The sequence below is a fragment of the Oryzias latipes genome, chromosome 8, assembly GCF_002234675.1.
Source record: "Oryzias latipes chromosome 8, ASM223467v1".
NCBI classification, from domain to species: domain Eukaryota; kingdom Metazoa; phylum Chordata; class Actinopteri; order Beloniformes; family Adrianichthyidae; genus Oryzias; species Oryzias latipes.
The window spans coordinates 16916211-16935025 of NC_019866.2; the positions used below are offsets into that span (position 1 = coordinate 16916211).

Genomic DNA, 18815 nt, shown 5'->3' on the forward strand with positions numbered 1-18815 from the left:
CACCCCATCACTCTCCTTCTTGGTCAAATAGGCCTTACACAGCCTGGAGGTGTGTTTGGGGTCATTGTCCTGTTGAAAAATAAATGATGATCCAACTAAACGCAAACCGGATGGAATAGCATGCCACTGCCAAATGCTGCGGTAGCCATGCTGGTTCAGTATGCCTTCAATTTGGAATAAATCCCCAACAGTGTCACCAGCAAAAAAAAAACACACCATCACACTTCCTCCACCATGCTTCACAGTGGGAACCAGGCATGTAGAGTCCAGCCGTTCACCTTTTCTGTGTCGCACAAAGACACGGTGGTTGGAACCAAAAATCTCAAATTTGGTCTCATCAGACCAAAGCACAGATTTCCACTGGTCTAATGTCCATTCCTTGTGTTCTTTAGCCCAAACAAGTCTCTTCTGCTTGTTGCCTTTCTTTAGCAGTGGTTTCCTAACAGATATTCTACCTGATTCTCACAGTCTCCTTTTAAGAGTTGTTGTAGAGATGTGTCTGCTGCTAGAACTGTGTGCCATTGACCTGGTCTCGAACCTAAGCTGCTGTTAATCTGCGATTTCTGAGGCTGGTGACTCGGATGAACTAATCCTCTGCAGCAGAGGTGACTCTTGGTCTTCCTTTCCTGGGGCAGTGCATGTAAGCCAGTTTCTTTGTAGCGCTTGATGGTGAATACTGCACTTGGGACACTTTCACGAATTTTCTGACTGACTGACCTTCATTTCTAAAAGTAATGATGGCCACTCGTTTTTCTGTACTTAGCTACTTTTTTCTTGCTATAATACAAATTCTAACAGTCTGTTCAGTAGGACTATCAGCTGTGTATCCACCTGACTTCTGCACAACACAACTGATGGTCCTAACCCCATAAGGCAAGAAATCACACTTATTAAACCTGACAGGGCACACATCAAGAGAATGCCAAGAGTGTGCAAAGCAGTAATCAAAGCAAAAGGTGATTACTTTGAAGAACCTAGAATATGAAATATTTTCAGTTGTTTCACACTTTTTTGTTATGTATATAATTCCTCATGTGTTAATTCACAGTTTTGATGCCATCAGTGTGACTCTACAATTTTCATAATGATGAAAATAAAGAAAACAACATCAATGGGGGACCTTTCTGTGTGGAGTTTGCATGTTCTCCCCGTGTATGCGTGGGTTCTCTCCGGGATCTCCAGCTTCCTCCCACCGTCCAAAAACATGCTTCATAGGTTAATTGGCAACTCTAAATTGTACATAGGTGTGAGTGTGAGAGTGCATGGGTGTGTGATTGAGGACATTCTACCCTGCGACAGACTGGCGACCTGTCCAGGGCATCCCCTGCCTTCGTCCATAAGTGGCCGGGATACGCTGCGGCAGCCCCGTGACCCCGAAAGGGAAAAACGGTAAAGAAAATGAATGAATGAATGAAAATAAAGAAAGCTCTTTGAATGAGAAGGTGTATCCAAACTTTTGGTCTGTACTGTATGTCTTTCACCATCAAAAAATGCCACAAGAACGTGTAAAAACACCATCAAAAACACCATTTTCATTGGAGTGGGTCTTTAATTCAAGATGATAATCCCTTAAGACCATAAAAAAAGTTATTACAGGAACTACAGTTTGACTTAAAGTTGTTAGTTGGTTTCAAAGATTTGGGTTGTGACTGGATTACAAGTCCTTGGGAGAGTGTGCACATGTGTTTGTCAGAGGAACACAACACTGTTTTTGCTGCGTGTTCACAGAAATCGAGATGGTTGTGATGGAGAAGTGCAAAGTGTCCGAACTGGCTGAGCAGAACATCACAGATGAAGAAAAGACTGCTGCTGCCACACGCACACAAATGCAGAGGAGCAGGTGCATGCACACTCCCATCACACCCAAAAAGGATCATGGGATTGATGCCAGTGGACTGTATTATTATTTATTTTTATCTGTCCTTTTCTCCACCTGCAGACCGTTTTTAGACCTGGTATACAACACCCTTGACTGCTCAGATGATGACTACCAAGCTCTGTTCGTCCTCTGCTTGCTTTATGCCATCTCACACAGCACAGGTTAGCCTTCGTGTTCGTGGTCCCGCCATTTATATACTCTACCTTCAGATTTCTTCAAAGTGCTGAATTGTTCTGACCTCCCGAACATGTTGAAGGACCATTCATTAACTTGATTGAATATTGCTTTGTTATTTTAAAGGAGTTCTCTTATTTGCAGGGATAAACCGGGATCTTCTGGAGCGTCTGCAGTTGCCATTCCCAGACCAGGAGAGGGGCTCTTACAGCCTAGTTCTTACAGAAAGACTGATCAGAATAATGAGCCAGGCAGCTCAGCCAGGTAAAAAGGATCCTCACCCACTGTTACAGAGCTCTCTTTGTGGTTCATATGGGGATTTTGCGCGTTCATAGGGTCAGAGCACAACTTGTTTTTTGTTTTGTTTTTGTTTACTCTCGCACCATGTTTATATGTAAATGGCCAGAATTTGTTGGAGAAACAGTTACATCACTATGAAATCAATCAAATAATGGACTGAAACGTGAAAAGCAGGATGGTCACAAAGGTGAAGTCAATTTACAGAAATCTGATTACTGCCATTTATCAGCAGTTAAATAGCCTCAGTGAATAAAAAGAAAAAGAAGGGACATTTTTAAGAGGAAAGCAGGCTATTCCTGCCAGTTGCCTGACTGCAATGTTATGTAAAGTGTCTTTATCTCCTCAACACATGAAGTTTATTTAAGAGACACCTTTTGACCTGTTCACCTGAACAGGACCAGAGGGATAAATAAAGCCCTTTAGATTCCAGATATTTTTCCCCTTATTATCCCGACAAGCTAAGTTAGTCGAACTGCAGTTCTCAGGGTGGGGGGACTGCTCCTACCCCAGGTGGATGTGTATAAAAATCTTGAGGTCTTGTTTTACAAGTGAGGGAACCCCTTGGGATGCCTCCCCCCAGAAGAGCTAAAGGAATTGGCCGGGGAGAGGGATGTCTAGTGGTCTTTGCTTAGAATGCTTCCCCCACCACCAAGTACCAGATGAGAGGAATAAAATGATTGGATGGATACCCCGAGTAAAAATGGACAAATAACTCTTGGACAATAAAATTTGGACTCCACCAAGTTTATCAAATCTACACCAAAACACAAATTTGTAACTTCATTAAGTTAATTTGAATTGCGATACTTCAGAGTTAAAAATGTCATTTAGACATTCTTGTCAAATATTAAAAAACATATCTTGCTACAAAATTAATCAATATATATATTATTTATATTCTACAAGTATGGATTTCTGAGGGTATTTAAATTTCTCATTACTGTCTTCTAGATGGTAAAGTACGTCTAGCCACCCTTGAGCTGAGCTGCCTCTTGCTAAAGCAGTCTGTGCTTTCTGGAAATCACTGTATCATCAAAGATGTCCATTTGGCCTGTCTGGAGGTAAATCGACCACTATTGCACCTTTGCAATCTCACCGTCAACGCCGAAGTATTACACACAAAGATCTGCCAGTTTCCCAGCACAAATATTTCCAGAGAAGATAGATCAGAGATAGTAGCACGTCACATCAACCAGTGCAGGTCGACATCCTCTTTCCATGTTAATAACTCACTTCCTCAGAATCTGCAGCTGTAGAATTTTTCAGAAACGGACATCTTGTGGTTTTGATCGAAGTTACAGTTTCTCTTTAAAATGTTTCCCATAATATTTCCCATATCATTCTAACCCAGTGCTGGCCAACCCTGGTCCTCAAGAACCTCAACCCTGCCTGTTTTCCAGGTCTTCCTGGACTGCTTTATGCTGACAACCTATATCAGGATGAGGAATAAATTTTGAGTCAGCTAATCAGCAGCAAGCTGGTCAGAGAGAAGGGGAAGACAGGCAGGGTTGGTGCTCTTGAGGACCAGGGTTGGTCAGCCCTGCTTTAACTATCTTGTATACATTCTATAACCTGCTTTCTTCAATGATTTCCTTCAAGTTGTTCTGTTTTTGTTTCTTTCCACGTAACCCTTGTGCTATCCGAGGCACTTTAACATTGGGAGTTGGGTCATCTAGACCCACTAGACAGTGCTCTGAACCTTTTTTTTCTCAATGATTTGTGAACCTCACTGGTGTCCATGGATTACATGAAATCTTTCCACCTTTATACACCTTTGTCATGGTAGGGAGAACACGTCAATGTAAGGGTGGGTTCATCTAAGATGGCACAAGGGTTAAGCTGAAACCCTAACTATGTCTTTGTCTTTGAGGACGAAATCCTACATCTTTTAAAACTATATAATTTTGTAAAAAATTATTTTAATGCATTTTAGCCACTTTATAAAAATACCCTAAATTATTTTATTTTACTGCTGTTAATATAATTAATAAAAAATAAAAATTTAAAGGGTCACAGTAATTTTACAGAATAGATTTTTTTAACACCACCATACAATGGTGTTAAAAAGTTTACATTCACTTGTGGATGGCTGTCTTGAGTTTTCAGTTATTTCTACAACTATGATTTTTCTTTCTATAGAGTGATTGGAACAGATACTTTAATGTCACAAAAAACATTCACGGAGGCTTGGTTCTTCTATTACTTTATTATAGGTCAATTAAAAATGTGAACTCATCTGCTGGGTCAAAAATATTCTTACAGCAATACTAATATTTGCTTACATGTGTTATGGCCATTTTCACTTCATTTTTGCCCTTTTGGTAGCCACCCAGAAGCTTCTGGTAGACTTTTGGTTGAATCTTTGACCACTCTTCTCTACAGAATTGGTACAGTTCTGTAAAATGTATTGGCTTTCTGACATGGACTTCTTTTTTCAGCATTTTTTAGAAGTTCTCAATGGGCATTACAGTGTGGCAGAAAGTATTTAGTCAGCCATCAATTGTGCAAGTTCCCCATTTAAAAAGATGAGAAAGGGAAGTAATTTTCATCATAGGTATTGGTCAACTATGAAAGACAAAACTAGAAAACAATCCAGAAAATCACATTGACTGATTTTTCTAAAAGAATTTATTTGTAAATTATAGGGGAAAGAAGTATTTGGTCACCTACAAACAAGCAAGATTTCTGGCTCTCACAGACCTGTAACTTCTTCTGTAAGAAGATCCTCTGTCCTCCACTCGTTACCTGTATTAATGGCACCTGTTTGAACTTGTTTTCTATAGAAAAGACATCTGTCCATAACCTCAGTCACACTTCAAACTCTATTATGGCGAAGACCAAAGAGCTATCTAAGGATACCAGAGACAAAATTGCTGACCTGCACCAGGCTAGGAAGACTGAATCTGCAATAGGTAAACAGCTATTGCATAAATAAATCAACTGTGAGAGCAATTATTAGGAAACGGAAGACATACAAGACCACTAACAATCTCCTTCCATCTGCGGCTCCCCACAAGATCTTATTCTATGGGGTCAAAATGATCACAAGAATGGTGATAAAAATCCCAGAACCACATCTAGTGAATGACCTGCAGAGAGCGGGGACCAAAGTAACAAAGGCTACCATCAGTTACACACTATGCCACCAGGGACTCAAATCCTTCAGTACCAGACGTGTCCCCCTGCTAAAGCCAGTACATGTGCAGTCCCATCTAAAGTTTGCTAGAGAGCATTTGGATTATCCAGAAGAGGATTTGGAGAATGCCCTATAGTCAGATGAAACCAAAATAGAACTTTTTGGTAAGAACTCCACTTGTCGTGTTTGGAGAAGAAAGTATGTTGAGTTGCGTCCAAAGAACACCATACCTTCTGTAAAGCATGGGGGTGGAAGCATCAGGCGTTGGGGCTGTTTTATTAATTTCAACATGGTTGAAATTAAGCATTACAACATGGTTGAAATTAATAAAGTTTGGCCTCAATTACAAAAGGGGTTTATTCAGTCATACCTTTGGTTTGTCTGAAGATTAATAACCCCTCTTGTTAAAGTAAAAGATGTCCAACACAAGAGGCCTTCAGCTCTCATCTGCCTGCCTAGCTGTTGGACAGGACAATTAAAAAAAAAAAAAAAAGTAAATGATTCAGTTTTTCAGATCTGGCCTGAGCTCCTTAGACTTTCCCATTGTAGCATTTGTGGGCGTTTGAAGCCATTGAGCCCTATTTAAATAGCCTCAGGGAAGTCACAAGCTGTAGTCACTCATAATTACTCACAATAAGAGCCTATGCTATGAAGCTCATTTCATTGACACAACTTAGTTAGCGATATTGCTAATTCATGTTGCTGAATGTATATTTTTGTACCTAGCAGATTTGGTCACATTTTCAATTGACCATAATGAAGTCATAAAATAACCAGACTTCATGATTTTTTTGTGATATAAAAGTATCTGTTCCAATCACACGATCAGAGAAAAATTTGTTGTAGAAATAACTGGAAATTCAAGACAGCCATGATAATGTGTTCTTTAAAAGTGTATGTAAACCTTTTACCACCACCACGATATTTTGTACTTAATTTAGCTATCTCATAATAAGGATCAGTAAAATTATAAAAAAGACGTGCCTTTTATTGTCTATTTTTGTTTTTGTTTCCAGGGAGCCAGAGAAGAAAGTCTGCATTTATTGCGCAGTTTCTACAGGGTGAGTCACTGCAAATACTTTATAAGTTATAAAAAGAAAAGAAAAAGAGTAGCTGGCAGATGAAATCACTCCCATGTTGACTAATGAAATATTTTATTGCAATATATTTTGTATTCCTTCACTTCTTAATGGTGTTGTACTAATTACCACAGAGAAAGGTTTAGGCAAGACAAAAAAGAGACTGCTAAAATAAATGTTTTTTTTGTGTGTGTTATTTTTGCTTTTTTATTTGCAACATCCAGTTTCCTCTAAAAGCGTAGTCATTCAAAAAAACTGAATTAAACCCTAAAGTCAGATTTGCCTTTTTAGAATAGCAAATTGAAATTAATTCCCCCAGACTTTCATGCTGACCCATTTTAAATGACTCACCATTTTTAAAGATGTGGTTTTACTTGTTTTCCTTTGTTTTACTCTTTAAGATCCAAAATAAACAAATATTATTTTCTGCACTTGTGTTGAGAACTCAATACAAATTTGTTTCAGGTAGCAGCTGAACCCTAACAGTGGTTGCAACCAAAAAGTATGGAATCAGCCGTTATTCTATGAAGTTAAAAATGTACTGCATCAAACAATCAATGAATTCAATAACAAACATGTCCTTGGTTACTGGTTTGAATTCACATTGGTCATGTATGTTCAACTACATAAAAATAGCTTTTGAGTGATCTGTGTCTCATCTTATTTTAAAAATCTATTTTAGGAAAAGCAAGACAAAACCTGTGAGACGTAGGCTGTATTTTATTGTAAAATATTTTGTGTAGCTTTGCACAATTTCTACATTGTTTTACATTTTATTGTAAGTTTTTAAAAAAAGGTGTAAAATAAATACTAAAATGTTTTCAATTTGCTATTTTGTTAAATACCCTTTTTTGGCAATGACAACAGTCAAACTGTGGGTGACAGTGGCACAGGTGGTTGAGCAGGTCATCCAATGATCAAAGGGTTGGCGGTTCGATTCCCCGCTCCCACCAGCGAAATGTCGTTGTGTCCTTGGGCAAGACACTTCACCCACTTGCCTCCAGTGTTGCTCCACTGGTGTGTGAATGTGTATGAATGATCCTGGTGATGGTCAGAGGGGCCGTAGGCGCGAAATGGCAGCCACTCCTCTGTCAGTCTGCCCCAGGGCAGCTGTGGCTACCGTAGCTTACCATCACCAAGTATGAATGAGGAGTGAATGAATAATGGCCACAATGTAAGCGCTTTGAGCGTCTAGAAAAGCACAGATAAATCTAATCCATTATTATTATTATCAAACGTTTTCTATTAAGTCTTTACAAGATTTTCACAAACTGTTGCTGCTGTTTTGGCCTATTCCTCCATGCAGATTTTCTCTAAAACAGTGGTGTATTGGGGCTGTTGCTGGGCAACATGGGACTTTCAACTCCCTCCAAAGATATTCTGTGCGGTGGAGATCTGAAGACTGGCTAGGCAACGGACCTTGAAATGCTTCTTACGAAGGCACTCCTTCGTTATCCAGGCTTTAGTTTGGGATGGTTGTAATGCTAAAAAACCTCCGTGTTTCATCTTCAATTCCCTTGCTGATGGAAGGAGGTTTTCACTCAAAATCTGACAATACATGGCCCCATTCATTCTTTACACGGATCAGTCGTCCTGGTCCCTTTACTGAAAAAAAAACCAAAAGCCTGATGCTTCCACCCCCATGCTTTACAGGAGGTATGCTCACCCATGTTTCTTTCGTACTACAGGGGGAGGAAATCTTTCTTGACATGTTTGAGGATGAATACAGAAGCATGACGGTTGGTGAATTTTTCTTTCTAAATTTGGTTTTTGTCAAAGTTAAGCTAACACATGGTTGTTAAGTTGTCGAAGCAATAAAAAAATCTTCCAGGTATAATTTCTGTTTTGCGATCTGGGTGTGTTTTGTTGCAGAGTAAACCACTGAATGTGGAGTATCTCATGATGGATGCCTCCATCCTGCTGCCACCCACGGGCACCCCTTTGACCGGCATCGACTTTGTGAAGAGACTGCCCTGTGGGAATGTGGAGAAGACGCGCAGGGTGTGTGAGCACACACGCGTGTGCAGTAAATTAACGAATCTCTCAACTGAATTACAATGATCTTCTTAAGAATTTTCTGACATCTAAATACACCCTTTTCATTAAGTACTGTTGTCAGTGTGACATCCAGTCATTTGGTGTCACTATTTCTATGTGTCTGCGTTTCTGTTTATTTGAATGAGGTCTCTGTTCTTTGCACATAGGCGATTCGTGTGTTCTTCATGTTGAGGGCTCTGTCACTTCATCTTCAGGAAGAGCCAGAAACCCAACTTCCTCTGACCAGACCAGCAGACCTTATCAAGACAGATGATGTTTTGGACCTCAGTAAGACACACTAACACAATTACTTTGGAAAAAAAACCACAATAGTGTATGATAAAGCCTGAGTCACAACTGCCCTTACCAGTGGATATGGGCTGTCTGTTGGTGAAAAATGGTCAAACTTATACAGAGCACACTGGTGGACGGCTCGAAGTAACAAGATAGGAAACCCCTCTGTGATCCCTTATAGCGAAAATTTTTAAGGACATTTGGTTCTATGCTGTGGGCGACAGGTCGTAGCAAACACTTGTACAACTCTTAAGGGTAAGTAAGGGTGAAGTAGGTTAGACGCAGGCATGTCGTATGGATTTTCCTCTTTTTCCGCCTCCTCCAAATCTTGTGGACTGTGCACTCCTTGTGTATAGCCTTACTGTTAGAATTTAGAAAATTCTGTACGTCCTACAGGCACTTGAATATTGGTTGCACATCCCATGCATGTGGCATTTGCACGTGTGCAGTCAGTAAGTAGCCAGTACTCGCACCTTGCTAATGACAAGGGTGTGGCATGAGGACACCATACAACAGCATCACTAATACATCATAGGTGGGAGCAATCTTACAAATACTTCATGGTACACTTACCACAGAAAAATTGTATGTTCTATGTATATGTATGTCCTTTGGGGTAGCCGTATGAGCATCAAGAGAACTACAAGACACACCTGCACCCCTCTTAAGATGCCGCTCTTCTATATGACCTTCCACAGGTCTGAACAACCCAATAACCTACAACACCCAGGTTATTGGGTTATTGGGTCTAGCTTAAGCTAGAAAAAAATTCAATCTGATTATCTTCGAACTTCTTGAACGTTGACTATGATGTGCACACAACTGTCTCGCTTTTGCAGATTTAGACTATAAAAAACAATGAAACAAGTCTCAAAATAAAATGCTGTTGCAGGAAAAGGTTGAAAATACTTTCTCAGCAGTTGTTTTTTCAACACAACTGTTCAAAATTGTTGCTTGACATTGACCTTCATCTTCTTTAACAATGTTCGTCTTTTTTCATCTCAGCAGAAAGGGGCAGAGAAGTGTTCAACTTCCTCTTTTTTTTTTTTTAAATGAATTCTTAGAAGCACCTGTGGCAAATGTGGGCAGTAATGGCATTTGAATGTTATCCTGTCATTTGAGTTGAGTCATTCAGTTTCTATACCCTCTGAAAGGAATAATGATGTCAAACTGCCGCCTCATGGAAAAATAACAAGGTTTTTTCTGTTATCTGCTTGTTTGATTTATATTTGCTGCTTATTTAACTAAAATCTTTTTCAGTTTGTCAAACTGAATGTGCGTGTAGATGCGTGAAACTCTCAAAAAAAACAGTTTGAAAGCTGACATATGTACCGTAATTTCCGGACTACAAGCCGCTAATTTTTTCCTGCGCTTACAGCCCTGCGGCTTATTCAGTGACGCGGCTACTTTATGGATTTAATTAGCGGCAGCCATGTACGTACTTTCGAACTCAGTGAAACGTTTGAATTCTTTATCTAACACCAAGCACAAGGCATTTATATTCAACACACCTCTAAGCAGCCAAACAGCATGGAGTTGACTTCAGGTCTTAGACACTTCAGTCATGGTTCAACAAAATGAAACACGCATGCCCGGCCGCATCCCAGAATCCTTTGGTGCCATTAGACCCAACGTGCACCAGATCGCCGCTACAATATGATGAAGCTTTCAAGTTAAAAGCAATCGTTAAAAGCAGCGTAAAAAAGTCCATCGTCACCAACGGGTTTGGAAAAGCCGGTTTGCTGCGTGACGGAGAGAACAGCGCATGGAGTGAATTTACACTCCATTTACGGTTTCTAAGGAAACCGTAAAAGCGGAATTTTGCTTTGAAAAACTCACAGCCTCCGTGTGAGCTGGAGACATCTTCTCCTGCTGATTGAGCTGCGGGGCCGATGGCAGTCTGAAGGCTCCCACACGTAACAACGCACCCGCCCCTCATACACAAAACGTACAGTATTAAGTCCGATTGCTTTGCACAGAAACGATTTGCTCCATCCACCGGCGCAACGGGGACGAAGTGCTCCTCCCTGAAGCCGCCCTGGCCAGAGGTGTCGGAGTAGAAAGGAAGGGGAGACAAGGAGCGCGCGGGGCGGGAGCGGGGAGCGGAGCGCGGAGCGCGGAGGCGTCTGCGGAGTGCAGAGGCTTCTGAATTCTGACGCACGCGCCGCACTGAGGCACGCGTATCGCGTATCGCGCTGAGGCGCGCGCTTTTCAGTCGCCGCTGCTGTATTTTACCGGTGTGTTTTTTAACCAGCCCTGTTACTCCCATAACGCTGCCGCGACACAAGCGGAAGGAGAGCTGTACCCGTTCACCCCTCCATGCACTGCTGATACTTGCTCATTCTTAAACACGTACAACAGAATGGAGAGCCGGGCATTGGCCCCGCCTTTAGCCCCTAAGACTCATGGGAAATGTGGAATCGCGGATGTAAATTTCCTCATCATAACTGAGGGATGTAATGTTGATTATATGGTTACTGTTTGTAATTTTATGTATGATACCTAGATTGTCAATAAGTAAAAAAAAAAATGAAATAAAAACACCATAACTGAGGAACTTGTGAACAGAATAGAGGTCCATGCTGTTTGGCAGGTGTCGATACACTCAAATACATGAGCCAGAGGCAAAGCAGGCACCACCCACAATGTGCTAATGAATTGCACTCACTCTGGGATGCTGGCCGTGATCTGTCAGGATGACAATATCGCCTAACATATGCGCGGCTTGTACTCTGACGCGGCTTGTGTATGTATAAAACTAATTAAACACGTGAAAATGGGTGGGTGCGGCTTGTAATCGGGTGCGCTTTGTAGTCCGGAATTTACGGTAATAATAATAATGATAATAATACATTTTTTCAAGCGCCTTTCAGGTCACCCGAGGTCGCTGTACAACGTTAAAAATAAGAAAAACAGAATAAAACATCAATAAGAAATTATCAGAGTAAAACATGAATAAACATAAAGACATAAAAACAGGATAGAAAACCGACAAATGAGGTTGTGTTAACTAAATGGATTTAACTGTATGATTGTTTGAAGAGATGAGTCTCGAATTTGGATTTGAACAGTGGCAGCGAGTCGGTATTGCGCAGATCTCGAGGAAGAGAATTCCATGGCTGGGGGGCAGAGCGACTGAAAGCTCTGCCCCCCATGGTGACAAGACGGGCAGGTGGGAGATGGAGTTGGAGAGAGGAAGTGGAGCAGAGAGATCGGCAGGGAATGGAAATGTGAAGAAGATTAGAAATATAGGGTGGAGCCAGGTTATGGAGTGCTTTGAAGGTTATGTGTGGGTTAATGACTAATTTATGAGGCTATCAGGTGTTGCTCAACTTCCTGTAATTTCCTATCATCTCTCATAAGTTTAGTACTAACTATCTTTTTTGAATAGAACAGAATAAGACTTTTTTTCTATTGGCTTCACTTGTGAGCAGAGGTGTTTTAGTAAGAACAACTGCTATGACAAGAAGGGTTTTTCCTTATGTGTGCGCAGCCGGGGATTTAAACCATCAACCATGCGCCCACAGCCTTCTTTTGTCTGACCATCCGGCTGCAGCTGCCCACATTAATCTCACACCTTGTGAGGTTGTGAGGATGACTGGTCTGCACCTGCAGACTGTGTCGGTGTGGGGGCACAGTTGTAGTTCTAATATTATGCAAGTGAAAGGTCATGCCGAATAAAAAAAATAAAAAAAACTTGTTAAAACATGAGGAGTTGTGCCCTGTCATGGTTTTACAGATGTAACATAACATCTGAGCAGCTGTGGGAACATGAAAAACAACATTTGTGGGTTGATTTTAGAACCTGGCACCCTCTTTGGAAATTTTCCATGCTTCAATGATGACTAAAGCCTTTAGACATTGTCTGAATGTCTATTTTTCTTTTATGATACCTCCAAATATATTTCATTGTGTCTGTTTCTCTACAGTTCAATTGCTCAAGAGAAAATTGGGTGAGGCCTGACTGCAAAGCAGCGACACTTTCTGAAACACTCTTCTGAAAATGCAGTCATGAGCGGAACGCATCACTCAAAACAATTATTAACATTTTATGGACAACTTCCTGAGGATTTGAAGTTTAAATAGAGAGGAGATTAGGAAGGCAAATAGTTTGAAGAGGTTTTCCTTCTGTTTTTTTTTTGCTAACTTAAAAACAGGTTTTTGAGCCATCCCTCTTTCCTGCTTGATCTTTACACATCACACTCCTGTCAATAGTCCTTTCAGTGTAAATTAGGAATAAATTGAGGGAGTAGTGACGTTTTTTCCCCCCACCTATCAGACTTCCCCTAATTCTTTTTTGTGTGTTATTTTTTAATTGACACCTTAATACCACAGAAACCCCAGGAGCCCCTCTCCAGCTTGTGGTACTTTTTTTTTTTAAGCAATATCTGCTTGAAGCTGTGATGAGCTCCTGGGAATCCCCTTTGATCTCTTAAAGGTTCAACTGAACATCTGATAGCTGTAGAAGCTGTTGTTGTTTTTTACATTGAATGCATCTAAAATTCCTCTAAATTCATCAAAAGCTTATTTATATTTATTCTGGAATATTGCAATTCACCTAAACACAAAAAATCAATCCAACATTTAAAGCAGCAGCAAAAAGAATAGCTTTAATAATACTAAACTCTTTACTAATGTTTTTTTTACAACTTGGAAACAAAAAAAAAATGTAATTATTTTTTTATATTTAAAAAAATGTTTTTTTTATATTTAAAAAAATGTTTTTTTTAAATAAATTTTTTATATACAAAATTTCAAATTTTTTTTTATTTTTGACTAATTTTTGTAGTGTAAAATTATTAGACATGTGGGAGCAAATCAGTATTTCTTAAATATTCTTTATGCCTTGACAAAAAGTCAACCGGACCTCCTACAATCATGTTACATGAAGCTCAACTGTGAAACTTTAGTCTAGAGTCTGGATGAAGACCAATTGTTTAATCAAATAGATGCTGAAATAAAATAATATTTGTGTCTGAATTCCTTTACTATTACTATTCAGTATAGATTTAAATTTTGTGAGGTTTTAAAAGTTTGAATTAGAAGTGCAAATCTTAAGTGAGCAAACTGCTTTTTTTTATCTTTTATTTTTAGATAACAGTGACCTGATAGCCTGTATGGTGGTCAACAAGGATGGCAGCCAAGCCCAGAGGTTCCTCGCAGTCGATGTGTATCAGATGAGTCTGGTCGAACCTGAAACAAAACGACTTGGGTGGGGCGTAGTCAAGTTTGCTGGTCTTTTACAAGTACGAAAAGTTTGTTTTTATTTCTGTTGTGTATTTATTTTTTATCTTTCTTTCTCCCTTTTTCCTTTGTAGTTTAAGGTCTAAAAGAATTCATTAACAGAGCATGTATTCTAATTTGTTAAAAATACTAGATGTTATCAATGCAAAATAATCAAAAGTTTTTAAAAAAACAAACAGTAAATAAAAGTACACATTTCAAAGCTAGAACATCCAATCGTAATAGTTTGTGTGATTCACTGCCACTTTTTTCCTGTTTTTTTTCTTAGATTGTTCTTTTTGTTTACCAAAAGTGAACGTTCCCGAATAAAAAAAAAAGCAATATCAGATCTGCTTATAAAGGAGGGTTTTAGTTCAGTGTGGTTAACTACAGTGAACAAACTTTCCGCTTTAAGTTGTCAGGTGCCACAATTCTTGTATTAAGATTTAAATGTATGTTACATCATTAAACCGAATTGTGACAGTCCTACTGCATACTGTTATGTTTACGTTTAAAGTGTCAAACGTGTGACGTAAAAAAATTAAGAAGGGTTTATTATTTATCATTTATTGTTGTTGTAAGTTGCTTATTAGCAAATAAAAAAATATTTTCTGAATTTTTGATTTTTGTTTTGTTTTGTAATACAAATCATATATTGGACCCAAAAAAAAACGGTGACCTAAGAATTGAGGTTTAAAGAAAATCGTGAAGAAAGTGTGTCATTGCATCCACACTTAAGAGTGTACAGCAGTGCTTTTTGGGTAATTAAAGGAAAAAATATCACAAATCACGTTATGAAAATGTGTCCTGGGTAAACCTGAAGACCTGAAGTAACGTGCCGAAAGTAAGAAAAAAAAATCTTATTGTTTTAAGACATGATTTACAAAGTTTTCTTCGTCTTGGTTTTGTTTGAGTTTTGTTTTTATAAATCACACACATTTCTAATTCAGAAAAATAGTTATGTTTTTCAGTTTGTCTTACTTTTTCCTTGTAATTTCTTCTGTGGCTTTCTTCAGAAATGGAGCTGTCATATTCAGCACTACCTGTCTCTGTTTTCACAGGAATAGAAGTTGAATGGAACAAGCAAATATTGTATTCTTGGAACTTTTTAGCATAAAAGCTGAAAATTAATATGGCTGAATTTTGCATTGACAATGACCCAAGTATAATCATTAGATTTTTCCATTCAGGGTAAAAATATAAGCCACTTTTTGATAGGTATTTTTTGTGTTTGATGGTTCCATGTCAAGAATAATTTCCATATTCGATGTAAATTACTAATTAGCTTTTCTCCATTGTTTTTTTCAGTTTTAATCTCCATCTCTCCTAATTTTTGTCTTTTTAACTCTAATATTCTTGTTTTTGTGCCCTCTCTCTGCTCCACCTTTACAAGGACATGCAGGTGTCTGGAGTGGAGGACGACAGCAGAGCTTTAAATATAGTTATTCACAAACCCGGCTCCAACCCCCACGCCAAGCCCCTGCCCATTCTGCAGGCCACCTTTATCTTTGCTGACCACATTCGCTGCATCATAGCCAAGCAGAGGCTGGCCAAAGGTCGAATTCAAGCAAGGCGCATGAAGATGCAGAGGATTGCTGGTGAGGAGAAAGAATAAAGCTGGTGGTCTTCTGGGGCTTCATTTATAAACGTTGCGTACGCACAAAAGAAGGCGTACGGCACTCTCTACGCAATAATGGATATTTATAAAAAGCAAACTTGACGGGAAAATGTGCGGTCCTTCATGCAAGCTCTGACCCAGGTGTACGCACAAAAACGGGTGCAATGAGAAATGGCGACACCGTCGGCAGATGAAAGAAACACGTGAAAGTGAAAATGACAATACTGCCTCTCATAAATAACATGACGACTTCACAAAGCAAGTCTTACAATTAACAGCCTACACGAACACTCGTTTGATCGATCAGCAGTGAAACAAACAAAAATTACAACAGAAATTCAAATGAACACATATTTGCAAAATGAAAAGTGAAATATGTTCTGCAATATTGGCATTTTGTGCAATTCATCCTCATAAATAATATAGTTAACAGAACGAAATAATGTACAAAACTGATATTCTCGTCAATGTGTCTGTCTGGCGGAGCAGATATAGACAGATAGACGGATGGATGGATGGATGGATAGATGTATTAATTGTCCACTGGGGAAAGTTGTTTTCATAGTAAAACATTTCTTCATAAACTACAGAATTATGGTATTCATGCATATGCCTTTAGTTTGTTTTATTTTTGATAAAACAATTTATGGCGTATGTCTCAACCATTCAGAAAGCAACAAGAAATTACATTTGCGCTCAACAATTTTCCATTTCCCCGTCGATTATTATTACCGACATCTGTAGCTTGTCAGATGCAATTAAATAGTTGGAAATAAAATGCCCCATCACAATGCGTGATGACGCACAATGGCTGATCTTGCACTCTTAGAAGCTGTGGCAAATGGAAGAATTCGGAGTTAAAGCATCTTTAGACAGCAAGAAGACTTGCTGGCAAACGAGGACGAGTGGCTTATGAGCCGGTTCCGACTTCCTCGAGCTGTCCTGCTGGACCTCTGTGGGCTTTTGGGCCCGGCGTTACAGAGGAGCACTCGGAGGAACCACGCCTTGCCTGTGTCACCCGGTGCATCTGGCGCGTCGGTGTCCCCCTCCGCCTCAGTCATCACTCGACTTAAAAGGGATTCCCCAATAATTGCCGCCAGTCTCTCATCAAGAGGGGTCAGCTCCGGTGTCCCCTTCCCCCCACCCGTGGCAGACACACTCTGGCGATGGAGCGCTAGACGTTTTTTTGCCTCGACTTTGATGTCCGACCATTTCTTTTTTATTTCAGCCACGGTTCGATGTTGTGAGGCTACAGCATTTACGGCGTCTGCCACCGTTTGCCACTCAAGTGCCTTTTTGGCATTCGTAAAGCCCACACTGTGCCCTCCAAACAACATTTTTCTCCTCTTTTCCACCTCGCCAACGATAACTTCTACTTCACACTGAGTGAAGATACGTTTTTTTGATTTCCTCTCTGTCTTTGCCATGATTTCACAATTAATGAATATTAACTAGTGGGCGTTTCACTGACTATTTATGGGCAACTATGGGCGTGTCATGAAGCCGCAAAAGCTGCGCTACATTTAGAATTGGTTGTGATTTATTAAGGGAAAAATCCGTAGGATGTGCGTGGGCACGGTTTTATAAATCCGAATATTTCTGTGCGTACGCACGTCCTATGTTTCATCCGTGCGCCACTTCTGAAGCAAATCCTACGCAAAGTTTTATAAATGAGACCCCTGGTCTTTATATCCAACTTTTGTAAATAAATCTGTCTGAAAATGTTGAAACATGGTGGCAGTGGATTCTTAAAGACATACTCTGATGAATGTATTTTATTAATGTTTTTGTAGGATTTTTTTTAATTATGAAACACATGTATATTAAAAAAAAGTTGAGCTTAAAACTGTATTTCTCTATTGAAATTGTTGTAAATCAGGAGTAGACGTAAAAATGCAGTTTGAAAAAGAGCATATTTGTAAGCTCCCTGCTCCGCTCTATTCTGATGCATCCACTTTTAGTCGACTAGATCCATATGCATCTTCATTTTGCTCGTCAGAGCTGGTTTCTGAAAACTGTACGGCTGGATAGCTCCAATATTTCTTGCCATTTTTATTGCACCGGTAATGTTAAATTAGTTGGAGCTAACAAGAAAGATTGTAAACAGAGAGCTCTCAGCAACAAAGGGGGGTAAATCATTGGGAGTTCCTTGATTTGTCAACGATCCCACCTACAATTTGGAGGCAAATTTCTAATGAACCTCTGCCACTCTGCAGAAACTATCTCCTAGAATACGACACAGGTTTTGGGGTATTGACTACAAATATCATAATCATGATTAACAGATCTCTGGAAACGCTTTTAAAAAAGATCAAAAGGTGATCGGTGTGGGTCATTAAGGCAACTAGAAGGAGCTGCATTTCTAAAAGAAAATGCAGGGTTCAATGCTGTACTGCTGAATGAAAGCTAAATTTGCTGAAAAAATGGCTGAACTGTACTGGAAAACCTTGAAAAGTTAAAAGATCAAAAGTCCTAGCAGGAATAAGCTGAAAAGGTTTAACATTGCAATAGTAGAATGGCTAAAATAGGTCAAAATTTGTAGAAGGAGTTAAGCATAAAAGCTGAAATTGTTGAAAAAATGGCTGAACTGTTAAAAATTTGAAGATGTTGCTAATATGGCTAAAAGTGCTAGCATTGGAATCAGCATCATCAACTGACTCAAAAAAACACATTGTTTGAGAGTATCATATTGGTAAAAGCTACATGTTCTAAGTTGATAGAAAATCCACTTTTTTCAAAATGGCGGCTTTTCTATTAATTTTATCTCCATAGCAACCATTTTATGTTTGGGTCGCCTGGGGATGATGAACCAATCGACGTCAGTTTCAGACAAATTGGAAAAAGTAAACCTTTGGACATCCTTAGCAACGAAGTTTGTTTGCTAACCACGCCCACATTCCTTATATGTCCAGATCCAGTGAATTTCAATATGTTCAGTTCCAGCCATGGATTAAGTTTTTTGCAATATTTGCTTCAGATTTTGTCAAAAAATGGCTTTCAAACCGTAGGTAGTGTTGCCATCCCATAATAATTGCAAAATCTATGTTTAAGTCCAAAGCCTTGTGAACATTTAAA

General features: G+C 39.4%; 1 protein-coding gene across 9 annotated transcripts in view; it reads left to right on the plus strand.

Annotated features, from left to right (window-relative positions):
* The window catches only part of clec16a (C-type lectin domain containing 16A), a 111233-nt gene that overhangs the window by 42032 nt on the left and 50386 nt on the right, over positions 1–18815 (plus strand). For all 9 annotated transcript variants that reach the window (XM_023957693.1, XM_023957695.1, XM_020701660.2 and 6 more), the window contains 10 exons: positions 1729–1840; positions 1940–2040; positions 2198–2317; positions 3305–3414; positions 6506–6550; positions 8257–8307; positions 8441–8569; positions 8773–8893; positions 13994–14145; positions 15516–15720. In XM_023957693.1, coding sequence (XP_023813461.1) covers positions 1729–1840; positions 1940–2040; positions 2198–2317; positions 3305–3414; positions 6506–6550; positions 8257–8307; positions 8441–8569; positions 8773–8893; positions 13994–14145; positions 15516–15720 — 1146 coding nt within the window. The remainder of the gene's footprint in view (positions 1–1728; positions 1841–1939; positions 2041–2197; positions 2318–3304; positions 3415–6505; positions 6551–8256; positions 8308–8440; positions 8570–8772; positions 8894–13993; positions 14146–15515; positions 15721–18815) is intronic.